The 18,095-nt window shown below is 49.3% G+C and overlaps 10 protein-coding genes across 10 annotated transcripts; 6 read left to right on the forward strand and 4 right to left on the reverse strand.

Moving 5' to 3' along the window:
• Positions 1–10: 10 nt before the first annotated feature.
• ASPVEDRAFT_40668 (secretory pathway gdp dissociation inhibitor) lies at positions 11–2,225 on the reverse strand. Its single transcript, XM_040812187.1, has 7 exons — positions 2,037–2,225; positions 1,951–1,975; positions 1,835–1,894; positions 1,736–1,763; positions 1,325–1,670; positions 459–1,271; positions 11–394 (listed from the first exon to the last, which is right to left on the reverse strand). The coding sequence occupies exons 1-7, from the start codon at positions 2,080–2,082 to the stop codon at positions 306–308; spliced, it is 1,407 nt and encodes a 468-aa protein (XP_040666869.1). The 5' UTR covers positions 2,083–2,225; the 3' UTR covers positions 11–305.
• Positions 2,226–2,878: 653 nt separating this feature from the next.
• On the forward strand, positions 2,879–3,376 carry ASPVEDRAFT_129849 (uncharacterized protein; the record flags this gene model as incomplete). The annotated part of the gene is made up of 1 exon (XM_040806668.1): positions 2,879–3,376. One exon carries the CDS (start codon positions 2,879–2,881, stop codon positions 3,374–3,376), a length of 498 nt encoding a protein of 165 aa, XP_040666870.1.
• A 299-nt stretch (positions 3,377–3,675) lies between these two features.
• Positions 3,676–4,212, forward strand: ASPVEDRAFT_82649 (uncharacterized protein; the record flags this gene model as incomplete). Its single annotated transcript, XM_040817231.1, has 1 exon — positions 3,676–4,212. The coding sequence occupies one exon, from the start codon at positions 3,676–3,678 to the stop codon at positions 4,210–4,212; it is 537 nt and encodes a 178-aa protein (XP_040666871.1).
• A 203-nt stretch (positions 4,213–4,415) lies between these two features.
• ASPVEDRAFT_82650 (uncharacterized protein) lies at positions 4,416–4,988 on the forward strand (the record flags this gene model as incomplete). Its single annotated transcript, XM_040817232.1, has 1 exon — positions 4,416–4,988. The coding sequence occupies one exon, from the start codon at positions 4,416–4,418 to the stop codon at positions 4,986–4,988; it is 573 nt and encodes a 190-aa protein (XP_040666872.1).
• Positions 4,989–5,413: 425 nt separating this feature from the next.
• mrpl4 (mitochondrial 54S ribosomal protein uL29m) lies at positions 5,414–6,199 on the reverse strand (the record flags this gene model as incomplete). Its single annotated transcript, XM_040806801.1, has 3 exons — positions 5,414–5,539; positions 5,597–5,763; positions 5,833–6,199. The coding sequence occupies 3 exons, from the start codon at positions 6,197–6,199 to the stop codon at positions 5,414–5,416; spliced, it is 660 nt and encodes a 219-aa protein (XP_040666873.1).
• A 504-nt stretch (positions 6,200–6,703) lies between these two features.
• ASPVEDRAFT_40672 (NOT2/NOT3/NOT5 family protein) lies at positions 6,704–9,308 on the forward strand. The gene is made up of 7 exons (XM_040812188.1): positions 6,704–6,850; positions 7,168–7,272; positions 7,347–7,491; positions 7,589–8,133; positions 8,189–8,489; positions 8,543–8,897; positions 8,956–9,308. The coding sequence occupies exons 1-7, from the start codon at positions 6,838–6,840 to the stop codon at positions 9,046–9,048; spliced, it is 1,557 nt and encodes a 518-aa protein (XP_040666874.1). The 5' UTR covers positions 6,704–6,837; the 3' UTR covers positions 9,049–9,308.
• A 210-nt stretch (positions 9,309–9,518) lies between these two features.
• gtmA (gliotoxin thiomethyltransferase) lies at positions 9,519–10,885 on the reverse strand. Its single transcript, XM_040808220.1, has 4 exons — positions 10,280–10,885; positions 10,176–10,214; positions 10,054–10,110; positions 9,519–9,995 (listed from the first exon to the last, which is right to left on the reverse strand). The coding sequence occupies exons 1-4, from the start codon at positions 10,653–10,655 to the stop codon at positions 9,610–9,612; spliced, it is 858 nt and encodes a 285-aa protein (XP_040666875.1). The 5' UTR covers positions 10,656–10,885; the 3' UTR covers positions 9,519–9,609.
• Positions 10,886–11,528: 643 nt separating this feature from the next.
• Positions 11,529–15,316, forward strand: ASPVEDRAFT_52135 (condensin subunit SMC2; the record flags this gene model as incomplete). Its single annotated transcript, XM_040814581.1, has 5 exons — positions 11,529–11,555; positions 11,620–11,660; positions 11,736–13,893; positions 13,954–14,328; positions 14,378–15,316. 5 exons carry the CDS (start codon positions 11,529–11,531, stop codon positions 15,314–15,316), a joined length of 3,540 nt encoding a protein of 1,179 aa, XP_040666876.1.
• A 670-nt stretch (positions 15,317–15,986) lies between these two features.
• Positions 15,987–16,670, forward strand: ASPVEDRAFT_27804 (CUE domain-containing protein; the record flags this gene model as incomplete). The annotated part of the gene is made up of 2 exons (XM_040810049.1): positions 15,987–16,268; positions 16,380–16,670. 2 exons carry the CDS (start codon positions 15,987–15,989, stop codon positions 16,668–16,670), a joined length of 573 nt encoding a protein of 190 aa, XP_040666877.1.
• Positions 16,671–17,095: 425 nt separating this feature from the next.
• psf2 (DNA replication protein PSF2) lies at positions 17,096–18,032 on the reverse strand (the record flags this gene model as incomplete). The annotated part of the gene is made up of 3 exons (XM_040810050.1): positions 17,096–17,204; positions 17,268–17,857; positions 17,919–18,032. 3 exons carry the CDS (start codon positions 18,030–18,032, stop codon positions 17,096–17,098), a joined length of 813 nt encoding a protein of 270 aa, XP_040666878.1.
• Between the last annotated feature and the right edge of the window lie 63 nt (positions 18,033–18,095).

The following is an 18,095-nucleotide window of genomic DNA, read 5'->3' on the forward strand; positions in this document are numbered from 1 at the left end:
CCATGATAGAGTTGTGCGCTTCTTATGATACCTTATTTGGAATGTGACTATTGTTGATGAGCTGAGTCGACCGATTGTATGGCTAGGTCTATCTTTCTTTCCCTCTTTTGTTTTGGCACTCTTCTCCATTGCGATGGTGAGGTTGACCAGCTCTACTTGACACAACTGCCCAAGCGGCAAAGAGCGTACGGTACTAAACACGAGACGGACTGAACAAAAAGAACGAAAGATGGAGGTTATTATTGCTCAATTCAAAAGCATCAAAACGACAGTATATTAGTCCCTTTAACATGGTGTCGAAGTATCTACTCCTCCGCAAGCGTCTGACCTTCCCGGAGCCCTTCAACGACAAGCTCTTCACCGGCCGCACGTTGGTAAAGGTCCCGCACATCATCTATTCAAGTTAGCATCTGCCATTTCTTGTCCCATGTGCTAGGTGGTTTGAGCGATAAACTTACCGGTTGTGGTCTCGAAGTGGGATGTGGCGTCGTAGCTCTTGGAGATGTAGATGTTGTCTTTCCGGCCATCCTCAAGAGGAGTGTAGAGAGGGATGGGGGGTCCAAAGAACTTCTCTTCAATTTCACCAAGGCGCTCAAACCCTGGCTGCAGCTCCAGGTGGTGGTTGGCATCCGTCTCGGCGATTGTGGAGACGATGGCAATGTAGTACCCCTTGGGGCAGACGTTGTGCGCTGATGAGACCACGGCAATGTAAATGTCACGCTTGCGCCCAACCTGAGACTGGGGGATAATCAGCTGAAGAGAGTCGCTGCCGTCAGTCTTATCTATGGGGTGCTTCAGAATGCAAATTGCCTTCAGCAGGTAGCCAGTGACGGAGACCTTGCCGGGGAAGTAGGAGGGGTCTGCAATGATTTTCTTTGTCTTGGTTTCGAACTTCATGGCGGCTCCGTTGTCCTCACGGTCATTCATCGTAGCCTTGATGCCCGAGACCTTGCCGCTGTCATCGTAGAGAACCTCATCGATATCGGTGTTAAGCATGTAGGTACCTCCGTAGATGGCGGAAAGGCGAGCGAAGCCCTGGGGAAGCTCTCCCAGACCATATAGAGGATAGATGTATGGAGACTTTCCATACCGGGCCATCGAGTTCACATACAGGCGGATACGGTCGATAGCATCGGTGGCAGTTCCGGGGGTGTTGATGTAATCGTCAGTCTGGAAAAGAGCCATGGAGTGGCCGACAAAGTCGCGAGTGTTGTCCTCCAGCGAAAACTTGTCGTAGACATCCTTCATTGTGCATGTAGCGATGTTCAAGCCTGGGCCGTGTTAGCGGTTTCAAGTTGATAAGTCCGCGAGGATGCATGCACACCTTGGTGGGTAGCTGGGTCTTCAGGCTTGAATTCACCAACCCATTCCAGGAACTTCTTAGCGCGGCGCTTCTCGAACATTCCCATGAGAGATGAGCGCAGAGCTTCACCTGCATCGGAAGGCACCTTGGCCACAGTGGCCTTGGGACCCTTTCCTTGTTGGACGTAGCTACCGGCGATCTGCTTGAACTCGAGGTATCTCGTAACGTCGGTAGAAACCAGAATGTTCGTCAACTCGCCATTGGCCATCAACAGCTTAGGTACCAGATCGACGTTCCAGTCGTTAACGCGGCCATACTTCTTCCAGGGCTCCTCGCCGGCGGGGACATTGCCGTATTTCTTGAAGAGCTATCGTAAAACAGGATGTTAGCGACGGACGAAATTTAAAAGACCCGTTATATCTGTCTACTTACAGTTTCAATGTTCACAGAGGCAGCCTCACTGCGATGGTGTTAGTGGGTGGATGTTTTGCCCAGAGAGCTCGAAGCCTGGAAGCGGGGTTGCCAACTCACCCTCCGTAGTGATCATTGCGATCGATATGGAGCACCTTGTTGCCCTTGACACTGAGAACTCTGTACGTAATACAGGGTTAATTGGTTTCCATGGAAGGATAACGAGGGAACCCTACCCAGAAAGGACACACTCCGTCAGGCCTGAAGGAGGGGTGTTGTGAGCTCTGGCGTCAAACAGCGGGGTAGATCAGATGGTACATACCGGTGCCGAGGACGACAACATCGTATTCGGGGGAGATATCATCCATCGTGAAGGGTGAATCTGGGAGAAATAAATGAAATCGAAAATATCAAACAAATCGCGGTTGTCAAGAAGAGGGGACAGCAGTGGGAGGATGCGGAGAGGAAGTGGTGCATGGAGCTTGTAGTTAGCGGTGAAGGTGGAAAGGAGTCGGCGACAGCTCCAGACTAGCGGGAGTGGCCCAGGCTAACACTCCAACTATACCGGGATCATCCATCATCCTCCTGAGCAGCAGCACCCCTCCAGGGGTATGCTTGTCATATTATTTGGCTCGATATCCACTCGAGCTCCTGTCTCCTCAACTCTCCTGGAAATAGTGCACGATCTATTGGACCAGTAACATTACTGGTGCGATCCATCTCCCATTCAGGCACAGTTACAACTCCTGAGTCCTCCCCCTTTTCCATATTCAAATCACTTTCACTTACCTAACTCTGTAATTTGGCTGAACCAAGCGGACAATGCCGAAATTGAATGAGTATTGACTGTCGCAGAGGCCAAAGAACGATGGCCGAGCAAAGGTATTTATCGGGACCAGACAATGGCCCACCAAAAACATCAGAACAATAGCAATCAACAAAACTGCAAAGAACTTAATACGCTTCGATAGAAAAGGACAGTACAGCAAACTCCTTTCTTGCGCTTGTATGGCGTTGTTCAGGCTTTGCGATTCACGCTATATGTTTACCGTGCTTGCCACTGTTTCCAAAGGCAGAGATCAAGTCTCGGCATACTCCCGGAAATACAGACAGAGCCCCGGCTAGTTTAGCTTCAACAAAATGACTTGCTATACTTCACAAGACATGTGTGTCGATTGTAGAGCTCACTATGCCACCCTCTGCCGTGAGGCCCCCGAAAATGAAACAGGAGCATGCTACGAACGTTTGAAGACTTCATATCCTGTGGTCTTTACGGAATACTGTCGGGGCACTCAAAATGCCAACGACAGGATCCTAGAACTGCCACAAAAAGTGAGAGACCACCTATACGAAGTACTAGGACAATGGGTCCCTATTTATGCCGACATTCGGAGGTATAAATTCCAAACACCGGGGGAGCCTGGTGCCTTTTGGATTAGTATACTAGTCGACTTACCCCTCGGGTTCCGGATGGATTGGGACATGAAGGCCTATACTCTTGGGAATCTCGATCTGTCTTCGATTAACTGTCAACAGGATGACCAAGTTCCTGTTGCTTCGGGAAGCTCGGACGAGGATTTATGCCTAGTTCGTCTGGACTGGTACATGAAGAGACTCACCGGGCTTCCTTATGTTGGCAATTTTGGGTTTCGGGCTATCTGATATCCAACTAGGTATGGTTAGTTGTTTGTTTCTGACTTGGACACAATGAAATTGCCTCGCAAAGAACAAGTAGCATAGATTTATTAGCCCCTTTCATTCTTTGTTTCTCCATTTAATCCTTTTGTGACAGTAGAGTATGGTTCTCTTTGACAAGTAATGTATATATGCTTGTGCGTCCCCCAGCTGGTACTTGGACTCGTATAGTCCATTCTCGATTCACAGCTCGTTGACACGACCAATCTAGAATGGATTCCGATTATGATTGCCAACTTAACGGAGAGGTATGTCCACACTGCCAAATGCACATGCTTGAGCTTTTGGCACTTTTTGGATGCACTGATGGGCCCGCGTTGAAGTATCGCAAAGACACCTATCCAGTGGTCTTTAACTGCCAGTTCATATACCGGTACAATGAAATAAACCCAAACGAATACGTCCAAGATCTCCAGCAAAAGGTGTCGGACACCCTTTACAGCCACTTTAATGAGAAGGTCCATGTTTTTAGTTACCACGAAATTGATGAGGTGGACCATGACCCGCCTAGAAAGGTGGGAAGAGCAAAAAACCCAAGTATGTGGATTAGCCTGCTAATTGACTTTCCCAAATATGTCAAAGTTGACAATACCCTGTTCAAGAGCCTCTTTGAAGACCGGACACCTAGCCTGGATGACTGGGAGATGTGCAAGTTTGAGGCTACAGACCACATGAGCTTGGCACGTCTGGAGTGGTTCATGGATAGGGCTGGCTATACTCATGCACATAACTGTGTTGAAGGGGCTTATCAACTGGTTTTGGACATAATGCATCCTCTTAATCAATTATCGTTGGATCGTTAGTTCAGTTACCTTTATGCTTTGTTAATATTGACCTTGTTCATTGTTCTTCCTTTATCACCGTAGCCTCATTGTCTCGGCAGTTTCTTAGTATAAATGCCATGTCCAGCCTCAAGAGGGGAGCAAAAATCAAAGAATATTCACAACAACTTTACTCATACTGCCAAAGTATATCTACTGGCACGAGTTTCAGCCACCTAACCAAGATGGAGTGCACCACATTCGAAACAATGTGCGAAGACTGCCAATACGACTACATGATGCTTGAAGACCAGGGAGAAGCTGGAGATATCCTTGAATATGAACCAGCAACATATCCAATAGTTTTCAAATCCGTGTGGGCATCCGGCAATAATATCACCTTCGCCCTCGAGGAAGATTACGCCCGGAGGCTCTTGACCAACGTGCAGTATCGACTACACGAGCGTTTCAGGAAGCCAGTTTCTGTGGCTTGCAATTACGAGATGTTCCGGCAGCCGAAGGGTCTGTTTGTCTGTGCTAGTTTACTGATTGATTTCCCGTGTGAAGCCTTGCCCGTGGACATCAAGTCGTTTCTGCGAGGGGTGTTGGGCTCGAAACAAGGATCCACTGATTGGACCACGAAAGTTGAAATTGATGATGACTTGAAGGAATATATCCTTGAGGGTGAGGGTGCTGGTATTGAAAATTGGGATGCTTATATTACTTCGAATCAGGACGACTTGTGTTCTGCTCGTTTGCGCTGGTTTACTGACAGGGCAAAAGGTGTCTGTAAATGGCGTATTTTGTTTACAACCTAGCATACTTAGATATAACCGAGATGTATTAACAAGCTGTTGGTATGGTAGACTTGCTCTGTTCCCTAAGTTGTTTGTTAGTTTTGCGTAGGTAATTTGATCAGGCCCTAGTTAGAGAGCTCGTTGGTGGGTTGAGGCATTGTTGGCTGTCATGTCTAGACGCACCATCTTTTGCGCATGTAGTCAAATTGAAATCCGTATAATGGCAGTGCTAGTATTAGGCAGATGATGCGAGAATTCTGATTTCTCTACAAGCCAACTTGCTTGGCTCTTTGGTTAATAATCCACATGTTATCTGGGTACAGATATTTGTTCATAAAATCAACACGCTCGAGCTTATATTCAACAACCACGGAATACTCATATGATAATACTACATGTAAAAAGTACAAAGTCTAGAATGAGACATTCATGAGAACCGGAGACAATCATGCCGACTCCTCGCTATCCTCGTTTTGAGGGCGGTATCCCTTCTCGTAGAGCTTCTGAGCATCCTCCCAAGCATACCACCTCTCACGAAGGACGTGCTTGATACCATTCTGCGTAACACGGACCTACCCAGTGCTGTCAGCTAATAGTTCGAATATGACTTTCCCAGGGTGTAGCCTTACCACTTGAGCCCGCTGTTGAGCTTCCCATTCTCCGTAACCTGCCTTCAGGCGCTTTCTTTCGAGGTTGGAAGTGGCTATGCGATTGTGCTCCTTAACACAGACCCACCACAAAGAGTGGAGGTCCTCCCAGGACTTTTCGCGGAGTTCTTGGATGGACCACGACCGACCTGGCACTTAATGTAAGCATAACTGCACATACACCAATATAAGGGCAAGAAACAAAGACTGGCACTAACCATGCGCGTTGTCATATTCCGGCGTGCTCAGTGCCTGGCGATCCTTGGGGAAGAAGCCCCAAAGTCCATGGTTCGGGGTAGACTCGCGTTTCTCGAGCTTTTCAGGCGAAACAGGCTTGGGCAATGGGTATTTCGATGCGCCCAATCTGAATCTCGGACCAGTCCGGTGTATTGCAGATACAGCGCGGCTTTTGTTCAGGTCGCGACCTTTGCCGGCAGCCGGTGCGGTGGAAGAAAAGTTCGAGCTCTGGACTGACGACCGGTTCAGGGGGAAGTGGAGAGAAGGCGCAAGATACGGCGGTGGTAATTCGGCCAGCGGGAAGGCACCATACTGGCGAGCCAGCCGCATGACGGATTGGCGTTGCATGGTGACCACAACGACAGGCTGATCTGGTCCAACGCAGTTCGGTGTCGGGATCGGATTCTGGGGCTCTGTCGGAGTTGACTTTTCGGCGGCTAAGTCACGTGCCACCCGGCGTACGGTCACACCGTATGCAAGCAGTTGGAGCTACAAATTGAGCTTCAAATTCGATAATAAAACATTAAAGTTATAACATGGAAGATATGAGCCCCCGATAGACTGTAAATGTTTTTATTTTGAGAACAGTTCTTGCGGTAATAGCTGAGACCTGCCCAAGTAAATGATATTCGTCTGGCTTCCTATCTTCGAGCATATAAAAAGGTCATTGCACCTGGAATATTTGAATTCGCATTATTCTTAATGATCCTTATCAAAAACAGCAGATTAACGCCTTGTTAACTGTGTGTTATACTGCAAGAAAGTAGCTTGCGGCTAACCGGTCTGTGCACATGTTCTAAGCGCGCGGGTGTGGCCACTCGCTCCACTTACTTTCCAAAGCCGTCGCGACAAGTGTGGGCAAAGAGACATCCTGGAAACCACTCCAATCTTTGATGCTATCGGTTTTCGGCGAGCGAACTCTGCCTCGATTTTCGAACTTCTAAACATTTTTCATACCGACCGCCTCCATCGGCCGCGAGTTCACCATGAATAGGCCAGGTTCGTCAATTTCGTTTGTTCCCTGCGTCTCCTTTGTCGTCTGGCTCGGTCTCCCACTTCTGCTGCCAGGCTTATGATGCACACACTGTTTGGGAGTGGCTTCATTGTTTTGAGGAGCTTGGTGTGAAGAAAGGTTACTTTCTTGTTTGCCGGCCCCAATTGAAAACCCTCTCATAGATGGACGCCCTGCGTGCGACCGACGCACTTCCCACGTCTTCCCTTGCCAAACACCGCCGACCCCGTTTGATGCAAACGCCCAGCTGCACATTTTTTCCAACGACTCAAAATTCCTTGCTGACCGTCTTCTGATGCACCAGGGCCAGGACCACAACCCCTACGGGCGATGTCAGGGTTCCCCGCACAGCAACAAGCTCAAGCTCGAAATGCGACTTTGGCCTCAACACGCTTGCCCAACGGTAAAATAAGTATGACTACACCGTGATTTGTCCGATTGGCTGTTATGGTTGTCTTGGAAACTGACGCCGGAGGAATAAATTAGGTAGCGGAGCGAACTGGAATTTCAATATGCCCGTCAGTGGGACGCCGGGGATACAGGGTAACCAACAACGTAACATCGGAACAATGGGAACTTTTGCGCAGAGCCTCAGCGGATCTAACCCGGGGACCCCAATTGATTTATCGTGAGTTTTGACATGCCGATGATTCGACGTTTCATCCCGAATATTCTATGGATCATATAGAGCCCGGCACTAATGTCTACTCGCCTTACCCTTTTAGCGACTTCCCCTCATTATCCGGAGCACCGTCGCAGTCGCAGTCGCAGGCGCAGTCGCAGGTGCAGAACCAGGCGCATTTGGTATGGGCGAATGCTAGCCAACGTGGCGTGCAACAAACCCCCGTTCAAAGACAGCAACATCCCACCTCGCAACCCCCATCGCGCGGACCTCAAACGCAAACCCAACTTCCACAGCAACAGAATCAACCATCGCACGATGACGTATTCCCATCCGGCTCTCAGTTTGCCAACCGGTTAGACGATTACAGAAACGGTGGCCAAGGTATCAGTGGACAGTTGGGCGGAGGCGCGCAACCGCAGCCGGGGAATATTGATGAATTTCCTCCGCTTGGCCGGAACGTCCCCGCAGACATCGGTCAAGACCGCAGAAGCTCCCTGATGCAAGGCGCTGGATTCGGGGCATTCAATACCAACCTGCCCTTCGCGGGTGTCAACCAAAGCCAATCAGCTCAAAGTCGGAATTTGATGGCGAGTGCGATTAGCGGGCAAGAACGGATAACGTCACCAGTGGCAGCGGGGTCAACAGGTAGGATGCGCGAAAGCCTTGGATGTGGCAGATGAATGCTGACCATGGACTCTAGGGATTTCATCGTCACGGTCGCCAGTTAATCAAACGTCCAACGGTGTACTAGGACAGGAGAAAGACGAGCAAGGCAGCTCCGTGATAGCTGGCCAACAACAATCGATACCAGCGGCACCAGGGCTGAGTCGACCATCACAGGATTCCGGAGCCGAACAACAACCCCTAGCCGAAATGAGCGAAATTGACAAATTCGGGTTGGCGGGTCTCCTTCGGATGATCCATAGTGATAGTGCCGATGTCGCTAGCCTCGCAGTTGGGCAAGATCTAATGACATTGGGGTTAGATCTGAATCAACCAGAGTATGTGTCCACTCAAGCACTCAAATATAGCGTTGAATTAACACCGTCTTCAGGCCACTGCACTCGACTTTCGCTTCTCCATTTGTTGCATCTGTACCGGGTGTGCCGTTGGAACAGGATTTTGCTCTCCCGGGTTGTTATAGTGTGGCAAACGTTCAACCTCTGCAATCAAGAATCCCGAGTTTCAGTGATGAGACCTTATTCTACATCTTCTACAGCATGCCTCGAGATGCCATGCAAGAGGTCGCGGCGGAAGAACTCATGGGCCGCAAATGGCGGTATCACAAGATTGAGCGGTGCTGGTTAACGCGGGATGAAGCGTACCCCGGGCCCGTGGATGTGGAACGAGGAGTCAGTGAGCGGGGAGTCTATCTGTTATGGGACCCTGCCACGTGGAAGAAAGTTAGGGTATGTGCACTCTCCGATTTATTTGGCATTTGACCTTGAGCTTACCTTTTACATACAGCGCGAGTTCATTCTTCGCTACGAGGATTTGGACAACCGGATGGATCCAAGCCGCACGCTTTCGCGAGTCGGCTTCCCGCAGCATGGGTCATGAATGTCTGAGTGGAATGCGATAGGAGTACTAGTAGGGTAGGATCAGCAACGGCGTTTGGTTCACTTCCAATTTCCTTATGGTTATGCGGGTGTTGCCCTGCTTGCTGAGAGACCGGCGTTTCTCTTCTCAACTTATCACGCGGTGAATGGGTAAATATGGTATCTATCGTGACCAAATTAAATGAATTGCATGAACTTGTAACACTTGTCTGTATTATTAATGCAGTGCAATGTGTTACAGGGTTGTCTATCCGACCACCATTCTTCCCCTGTATATTTGCGGCACATAGCATCTCACCTTCGCCTCTTGTAATCGTAAGAAAAGAGTATACTATGGCCTTGTCTCCATCTACAAGCTGATAAACCTGACTACTAAGTTAGTTATATAGCAGCAGCTTAGTCGAGCTGTCTGGTAGAAGCACAGGTCTGATGCGTCTTCTGTTGTCTAACAACGGTAGCAAAGCTATATTTGGGCAATAATCGAATTTCTTTAAAACTTGATGCCTACAAACCTCTTGACAATACATTATGTATCCTTTCTCGGCGTTACAAAGCACCTCACTCACGGCTTCCTCGCAGTAACGACAATGGCAGTTGGACCAAGCGGCACCACCCCATCCACACCAAACTTTTCTTCCAGCCATTGCTTCATCACTTCAGGAACACGCCCCAAGTGTTTCTCACGCTGCTCTTCTGTCCAGAACTTCCCTAAGGCAACAGGTAGGAAACTCCTATTCAGTTCCACGAATTCCGCAATAGGCACTGAAGCGTGGTCCGTTACGGCTGTGACGTTGACGTCCGTGAATCCTACTTCTTCGAGCACGGATTTGACAAGGGATTCGGAGTCCCAGCCTTTGGAAAGGCCTTTTTGGAATTGGTCAACCTCGGGGAGAGGAAGTTCCGATGAGAGGGACTCGAGGGAGGAGAGCGCCATCGCTATTTGGGGGGCTATATTGTTGGGAAAGGGTCAGTTTGTGGACATGATAGCGTAAGGACGAATACGTACTTGTCTTCCAGTTGGTTGATGCGTATGTGCCTCCTGGCTGGAGGACTCGGAGACATTCTATGGGGCGGAATTAGTTTCCAGTTTGGCGCGCACTTGTAATTTCCATCTCCATATGCACATACCTTTCAATGCAGCATCGGCATCAGGAATCATAGGGATTGCTATGTTTTGGAAAGACCACGTTAGTGATTGTTATTGTAACTTTGGGGCCAGTCCCGGCTCTCACCAAAAGCAGTATAGATATGTGTATAATATGAGTTTGGAAGATTCATCTCTTGTGTGTTCACGACTTTCACTTCCGCATTGTGCCATCCTTCCTCTATGGCTCGTTGCTGAGTATGCTCGACCATGGGTTGGGATAAGTCGCCGCAGGTCAGCTCCCAGTCTTTCTTAACCTGGTCACTAAGTGTGCTATTGAGAACACTGGAAATAACGCCTGTGCCACAGGCATTGTCAAGGATAACGGGTCGCTTCCCATAGGATGCAATTCCCGATTGGTTGATCAATGGGCGAGCGAAAAGCCCAGTGAGCTTCTCTGCAAGCCTGTAGCGACTAGCAAAGTCTTTGGATTGGAACATGTTGGAAAATTCACGAGTTGCCATGTTTGTGGTTGGGTCTGAGTGGATGTTGTTATAGATATGGATGGATGTAGTATATATAGGGTAGCGAGCCTGAATGTACGTAGGGAAGGTAATGAATACGGAGTATGCAAAGCTGAGATAGAGGAGAGAGGTTCCAAAGGGGTTTATATGCCTTTTTCAGAGGATAGTCCAAGTTCCATTGTGGGAGACTCATGTTGGCATTGCCATCGTGTCTATTGGTTGGCGTAGCCCTTCCTTTGGAAAGTGTCCGAGAACTCTCCGCAGTCTTTACTTAGTGCTTATCGTTTTCAGCCTTCAGTCTTGCAAAAATGGTCATGTGTATGTTGATAATAAGTGTGAGTCAGTCGTTAAAGCTGAAGAATGGTAGTCAGATATGCGAGCATTCAAGGCAATCGTGGAAACCTCAAGATGCCCAGCTGCAGGTGGTTTTTGCGTATACTCCGTATACTCCCTACTAACTAGTGGCTAATGCGGGCTGAAGTTTGACTTGGCGTGGAGGATTTCCGGGGAGGGGAGTGCTACATATGTAGAATGGGTAGAAATGGGGTATAATTCAGTCCATACACCTGGCCAGCCAAATAACTCAATAGTTCAGGGACGCATTGTCAGGTCGAGCAACAATCTTGGGGCTCTGGCTGCAAGATCCCATCGTTTTCGGAAATAAGAGCACAGGCCATTGCTTGGCAGAAATACCACGTGACTACACGTGATACCCCTCAGGGAGAGGTCTTATCTCAGCAGCGCTAAGTCATAAGCGGTAATGCATAAACACATGATCCCGCCGCCAAAACATCGCCCGCAAAACACCCTCTCCGGATTTCCCTCATATGCATCGGATTCTCAAGTTGACGGGCGTCGTCTGCTTCCGCAACCATGAGGATCACCGAAATTATTATTGACGTGAGCACCCATCTTGATAGATGTTGCAATTTTCATTTTACAATGCGCTAACCCGGAGTCGCAGGGCTTCAAATCGTACGCTGTGCGTACGGTAATCTCAGGATGGTGCGTGCCGCGATCTCCATATAATCTGCTGTCGCGAGGAACATCGATCAATTTATACTGACTTGTGGTCAACAGGGATGAGTCTTTCAACTCCATCACTGGCCTTAACGGTAGTGGTAAATCCAACATTCTCGACGCTATTTGTTTTGTTCTCGGTATTACGAATATGACCACAGTTCGCGCGCAAAACCTCCAAGATCTCATTTACAAGCGTGGTCAAGCCGGTGTGACCAAAGCCAGCGTGACCATTGTTTTCGACAATAGGGATACCTCTAAGTCACCGATCGGTTTCGAGGAATATGCGACCATCTCGGTTACCCGACAGATTGTTCTCGGCGGTACCAGCAAATATCTCATCAACGGCCATCGCGCGCAACAGCAGACTGTGCAGAATTTGTTCCAAAGTGTACAATTAAATATCAACAACCCCAACTTTTTGATTATGCAGGGAAGAATTACAAAGGTTCTGAACATGAAGGCGGTTGAGATCCTGTCGATGATCGAGGAAGCGGCCGGGACGCGGATGTTTGAGGATAGGCGCGAGAAGGCAGGCAAGACGATGGCTAAGAAGGATTTGAAATTGCGCGAGATTGAGGGACTGCTGAAGGAAGAGATTGAGCCCAAACTCGAAAAGCTCAGAGCCGAAAAGCGAGCATTCCTTGATTTCCAACAGACTCAGAATGACTTGGAGCGCCTGACTCGTCTTGTTGTCGCTCATGATTATCTAAGAAGCGGCGACCGACTCCGTGCCTCTGGTGAAGAGTGCGAGAACAAGAAGCGCAAGGTCCAGGCGCTTGAGGACAGCGCGACCAAACTCAAGAGTGAGATTGCGCACATGGAAGATGATGTGAAGCGGGTCAAGGCTGCTCGGGATAAGGAGTTGCGCAAAGGAGGCAAGTTCCAAGCGCTCGAGGACGAGGTGAAGACTCATTCCCATGAAATTGTCCGTTTGACGACAGTGTTCGACCTAAAGAACGCGAGCATTGCCGAAGAAAAGGAGAAGGGAAAAGAGGTCGAGAAGTCTGTCAAGGACCTCGAAAAGACGCTCAAGGATAAGAAGAAGGTCTACGACAAATTACAAGCACAATATGATGCGGCCAAGGCCGAGCTAGATGCTCAAACCGCAGAATTTGAACAGAAGGAAGAACTGCTTCAGACGTTGCAGACCGGTGTCGCCTCCAAAGAAGGTCAAGAGAGCGGTTATCAGGGCCAGTTACAAGACGCGCGAAATCGTGCTAGCAATGCGGCTACCGAGCAAGAACAGGCCAAGCTCAAGATTGCGCACTTGGAGAAGAGGATCAAGGAGGAGGAACCGAGAGCGAAGAAGGCGAAGGAGCAGAATTCCGGGCTCCTGAAAGACCTCGAGGGCCTCAAATCTAAGGCCAAGAAGCTAGAAGCCGAACTCTCAAAACTCGGATACGAGCCTGGACGTGAGGAACAACTTTACCAAGAGCAGAATGGGCTTCACAAAGAGATTCGCGAATTACGCCAGAGGGCTGATGCCCTCCAGAGGAAAGTCGCCAACATTGAGTTCAACTACTCTGACCCCTACCCGAACTTCGACCGATCTAAAGTTAAGGGCCTGGTTGCTCAGCTTTTTACTGTAGACAAAGAAAAGCTGCAGGCTGCCACCGCTTTGGAAATCTGTGCTGGTGGGCGCCTGTATAATGTCGTTGTCGACTCATCTGATACTGGTACCCAGCTTCTTCAGAAAGGAAAACTCCGGAAGAGGGTAACCATCATCCCTCTGAACAAGATTTCCTCCTTCCGTGCTTCTGTCGAGAAAATAGGAGCTGCTCAAAATATCGCCCCAGGGAAGGTCGACTTGGCTTTGTCGCTCATTGGTTATGATGATGAAGTTACTGCAGCCATGAACTATGTCTTTGGTAACACTTTGATTTCCAACGATGCAGATACAGCAAAGCGGGTGACCTTTGATCCTTCTGTTCGTATCAAGAGTGTGACCCTGGATGGTGATGTTTACGACCCGTCTGGTACACTCTCTGGTGGTAGCGCACCCAACTCCAGCGGCATGCTTGTGACCCTGCAAAAGCTCAACGAGATCACAAGGGAGATAAGGAGCAAGGAACGGGTATTGGCAACACTGGAAGAAACAATGAAGAAGGAGAAGAAGAAGCTCGACGCCGTCCGCTCTACTAAGCAGGAGTTGGATCTGAAGAACCACGAGATCAAGCTCACAGAAGAGCAAATTGGCGGCAACTCATCTTCATCGGTAGGTGATTTATTTTTGCGCTCTCTTTTTTGTTTTACACCGCAGTGCTGACCAACCTAGATCATTCAAGCTGTCGAAGAAATGAAAGCGAACATTGAACAGCTGAAGGAAAACATTACTGACGCGAAGGCGCGCCAGAGCGAAGCATCCAAGGATATCAAACGCATCGAGAAGGACATGAACGAGTTCAATGATAACAAAGACAGCAAGCTCGCGGAACTGCAGACTGCCCTGGATACACTCAAGAAGAGTCTAGCTAAGAACTCCAACTCAGTCAAGAACTTGCACAAGGAGCTCCAAAATTCAAGACTCGAGTCAGAGCAGGTCGGAAGCGACCTGTCTGCAGCAGAGGAGCAACTTGCTGAAAGCGAAAACACGCTGAAGGCTCAAATGGAGGAGATCGATTCACTAAAGAGAGAACAAGATCGTATCAAGGTAATTTTGTTCCCACTAACTCAATATTGTTTAAACTAATCCTTAATAGGATGCACATGATGTCGCGCAAGCACAACTCGAGGACGAGAGGGCGAAACTGACAGGTTTCGATGACGAACTCCGCGATCTAGACCAAACAATGCAGTCCAAGAATTCCCAAATCACTGAGGAAGGCTTGGAAATGCAGAAGCTTGGGCACCAGTTGGAGAAACTGCAGAGGGAGCAAATCGTCGCGGAGCAGGCAGTGGCCCACCTGGAAGGGGAGCACGAGTGGATTGCGGACGAAAAGGATAACTTTGGACGTCCGAACACGGCATATGACTTCAAGAACCAGAACATCGCCGAGTGCAAGGCCACGCTGCGCAACGTCACGGAGCGGTTCCAAGGTATGAAGAAGAAGATCAACCCTAAGGTGATGAACATGATCGACAGTGTGGAGAAGAAAGAAGCTGCTCTGAAGAACATGATGAGAACTGTTATCCGCGATAAGAGCAAGATAGAAGAGACCATCATCAACCTCAATGAGTATAAGAAGGAAGCTCTCCACAAGACATGGATCAAAGTCAATGCTGATTTCGGGCAAATCTTTTCGGAGCTTCTGCCTGGCAGTTTCGCGAAGCTGGATCCTCCCGAAGGCAAGGATATCACCGACGGACTCGAAGTTAAGGTATCTTTGGGCAAGGTCTGGAAGCAAAGTTTAACGGAACTGAGTGGTGGCCAACGCTCTCTTATTGCTCTGTCTTTGATCATGGCGCTTCTGCAATTCAAACCCGCCCCAATGTACATTCTTGATGAGGTTGACGCTGCTCTGGATTTGTCTCACACGCAGAACATCGGCCGTTTGATCAAGACGCGATTCAAGGGATCGCAATTCATTGTTGTCTCGCTGAAGGATGGCATGTTCCAGAACGCAAACCGGATTTTCAGGACGAGATTCAGCGAGGGTACCAGTGTTGTACAGGCCCTTACTCCAGCTGACATGAAGTAAACACTTGGTTTCGACGACTACTTGGTTTTTCTTGTTGATATTTCGTTCCTCTCTGTTTGGGCACATGGAATCTTGTTGCGGTCATGGCATAATGGCATCTGGGCTAAATGCTGGTGTTTTTGTGGAAGATTGTTTATGGACGCTCTGAATTAGCATTTGAAAATTTTGTTTTATTTTTAGATTTGATGATCTACGTATAATGATACACTCATTGAATTCACTGGCCGAGGCTGCAGTTGGGGGTTCGAGACAACTACATAAGGTACACCCGTTGATTCCGCCTCCGACCGTCGGTTCGCCGTCATTTATCCTCCGCCATCTCTCCCCGTCTTTTTGCCATCCCCCTCCTCCGTTCTCCAACAATCCTACTCCTCCTCTTGTCCTAAATCCCTCCTTTAATACGATCTCTTATATTTCTTCTTTCTAGCTCTCCAGGGGTGTTTGTCGTCGGCTCCAACGTCATCGCCACCGACAGTTCATGCGACACCGGCAATTATCGGTGCCGGTACTCGAAAGCCCGGTGTCATTCCCATTTCGCCTCACCAGGACCTGCTGCAATTTGGAATACAAATAATAACTTAGCGAGGCTATTTTCGGATTCGTTACCGAGCCCCTAAGTTTACACTGTTATCGCGAACCTGCGAAGTACTCCGCTTACCTATCCGCCACAATGTCTGAAGAGGAGCCATCCCTCAACATCCCCTCACTCCTCACCCTCGCCGTTGTCTCCTTTTTTATGATCCGATGGTTCTTCAAGCGTGACGATGATAGCAGCCCACCTAGCGCTCGAGGCCGCGCCCGAGGAAATGTCGTCGATCCCGCTCAAGTCGAACAAATATCCCAGATGTTCCCTCAACTGAGCACGCGCGAGATCATGTGGGATCTGCAACGGAATGGAGGCAATGTAGCAGCAACAACTGAGCGAGTCCTTTCAGGTCGCGGCTTGGATGCGGTAAGTCTATTTGCGCCGGCCGGGGTGGTTGCCACTCCCGCGCCACTGATCGCGTGCTCCGCGCCGCTCTTAGAGAAAATGATAGCTAACGCGATGAGTGATTTTATATAGCCTCCTCCCTCTTTCCAGCCTCTGGTTGCGATTCCCCCGACCGGCGTACCTCCCGCGCAGCCTGCGCCTTCACCTCCGACCAAATCCGACGGGCAAGACTTGATCTCGAGATATAACCTCTCTGCGAAGGTTTCCGAGGCCAGTGGGTGCGAGTCCCCTGCGAAATCTTCATCGGGTGGCTGGTCGCAGAACAAAGAAGAGCGGCAGCGCATTCTACAGAAGCGGAGGGATGATATGATCCTGGCGGCGAGAAGGAAGATGGAGCAGAAACAGCGAGAGGTTGCTCAATAACGTATCCTGGATTCGCGGATGATTTGATTTATAGAATTCCCCTTGGCGACTGTTCTTTGACTCTTGGCCTCGCTTGACAGCCGGTTACTGGTATGGTATTGTGATTGACCATGCGTGTATTTAACTCCAGAGTTGACTGTTATGTGGAAGCTCCTCGCTCTTCGTTCTTCTCTTCTTTCTGCATCTTTATTATTTTTTTCTTTTTTAATTTCTGATATCCATACTGGACTCTCCAATCTTTTGAATCTACAGCAAAGCGTCGCATGTTCATGGTGTTAGGTTGAATCAAATCGTCTGCGTTTTACAACAGGAAAGATAGGGTATATATACATTTGAAGTTCATCATAGGCAAATATATCGCGGCCTGTATTCCTTTTCCGTAACTCCAAATCGTAAGAGAAGCCAAAAGGTCGTTTTAAGTCATTTTAGAACTCCATATCATCGTCATAGTCCTGCGTGGCGTCATAACCACCATTCGCGGCAGCTTCTGCCATCTGCTCCCGGCGAGCTTGTTCTTTTGAAGCACCAATCCGCCTGAACAAACATTAACAATGTTTCCATAGACAAACGCGGGTAAATATAGGGAAAAAAACTTACCTGAGTCCATCAACTACGCCGCCGATAAATCCCCTCCCTTCACCAATCTCCATGGCCCCAATTCCAGTCAGCGCTATACCACCGCCCGGTCCAGCTGCAAGATCCAAAGCATCTACACCAGACCGAATTTTCGCGGACCGCACCTCTCTCATTTCCTTTAACAGCCTCCTCGTCTGATCCGGATCCACCACATCGTCACTAGCCGCATCCAGCAGCATTGTGCCTACCTCAAGCCAGTGGAACGGCAGCGTCGGCGGCTCCCCATCATCAAATGCTTGATCCTGCGCCACATTCTGCGGCAGAAATGGCGGGGTAGGGTAATAGCGCTGCCCTTCGGGCGTGTAGCGCGGGCGAGGATTCGGCTTCTGGCCGCGGTCTCGGAGACTTGGTTGGCCTGGTAATGGTGGCGGAGGGGAGAATGTGTATTGGTATTTGTGATCGCGAGTTTCAATGTCGAGAATTAGGGAGAGTGACTCTGGAAGTAACCAATGTGGAGGGAGGATGTTCGCGCGGCGTTGGCGTTTTAGGAGGAGCGCGAGCCAGAGGGGAACCGTTGTTCGGCGGGGAGGGATGAGTGGTTCAACTGGGCCCTAGATGTAAAAACGACCATCAGCTGGCCCTATTGTGTAAAGGACATGGGAAGGAACTCACGCCTAAGAGCTTCAGTCCCTCTAATCGCTGGCGAGGGACTATTGTGACCATCTCCATCTCCGCCAGGAACGAGATCTCCGGGGGCGTAATGCCCCGCGGGAGGGGGAAGGCCATCGACCCGTCGGGATGAAATGCAATTGAGGACGGGGAATCGGATCGAGAGGGTCCGCGGTATTC

The sequence above is a fragment of the Aspergillus versicolor genome, assembly GCF_001890125.1.
Source record: "Aspergillus versicolor CBS 583.65 unplaced genomic scaffold ASPVEscaffold_4, whole genome shotgun sequence".
Taxonomy (NCBI): domain Eukaryota; kingdom Fungi; phylum Ascomycota; class Eurotiomycetes; order Eurotiales; family Aspergillaceae; genus Aspergillus; species Aspergillus versicolor.

Excerpts from the sequence above, each read along its gene's own strand:
- ASPVEDRAFT_40672 (XM_040812188.1), top strand. Across the intron at positions 7,273-7,346 it reads ACGCTTGCCCAACGGTAAAA|TAGGTAGCGGAGCGAACTGG; the intron begins TAAGTATGACTA and ends GGAGGAATAAAT. Across the intron at positions 8,490-8,542 it reads TTAGATCTGAATCAACCAGA|GCCACTGCACTCGACTTTCG; the intron begins GTATGTGTCCAC and ends CACCGTCTTCAG.
- ASPVEDRAFT_40668 (XM_040812187.1), bottom strand. The coding sequence starts at position 2,082 with ATGGATGATATCTCCCCCGAATACGATGTTGTCGTCCTCGGCACCG. Across the intron at positions 1,272-1,324 it reads AGACCCAGCTACCCACCAAG|GCTTGAACATCGCTACATGC; the intron begins GTGTGCATGCAT and ends AACACGGCCCAG. Across the intron at positions 395-458 it reads CCACTTCGAGACCACAACCG|ATGATGTGCGGGACCTTTAC; the intron begins GTAAGTTTATCG and ends TAACTTGAATAG.
- gtmA (XM_040808220.1), bottom strand. The coding sequence starts at position 10,655 with ATGGCAACTCGTGAATTTTCCAACATGTTCCAATCCAAAGACTTTGCT. Across the intron at positions 10,111-10,175 it reads TGCCGATGCTGCATTGAAAG|AATGTCTCCGAGTCCTCCAG; the intron begins GTATGTGCATAT and ends TCCGCCCCATAG. Across the intron at positions 9,996-10,053 it reads ATCAACCAACTGGAAGACAA|CCCCCCAAATAGCGATGGCG; the intron begins GTACGTATTCGT and ends CCAACAATATAG.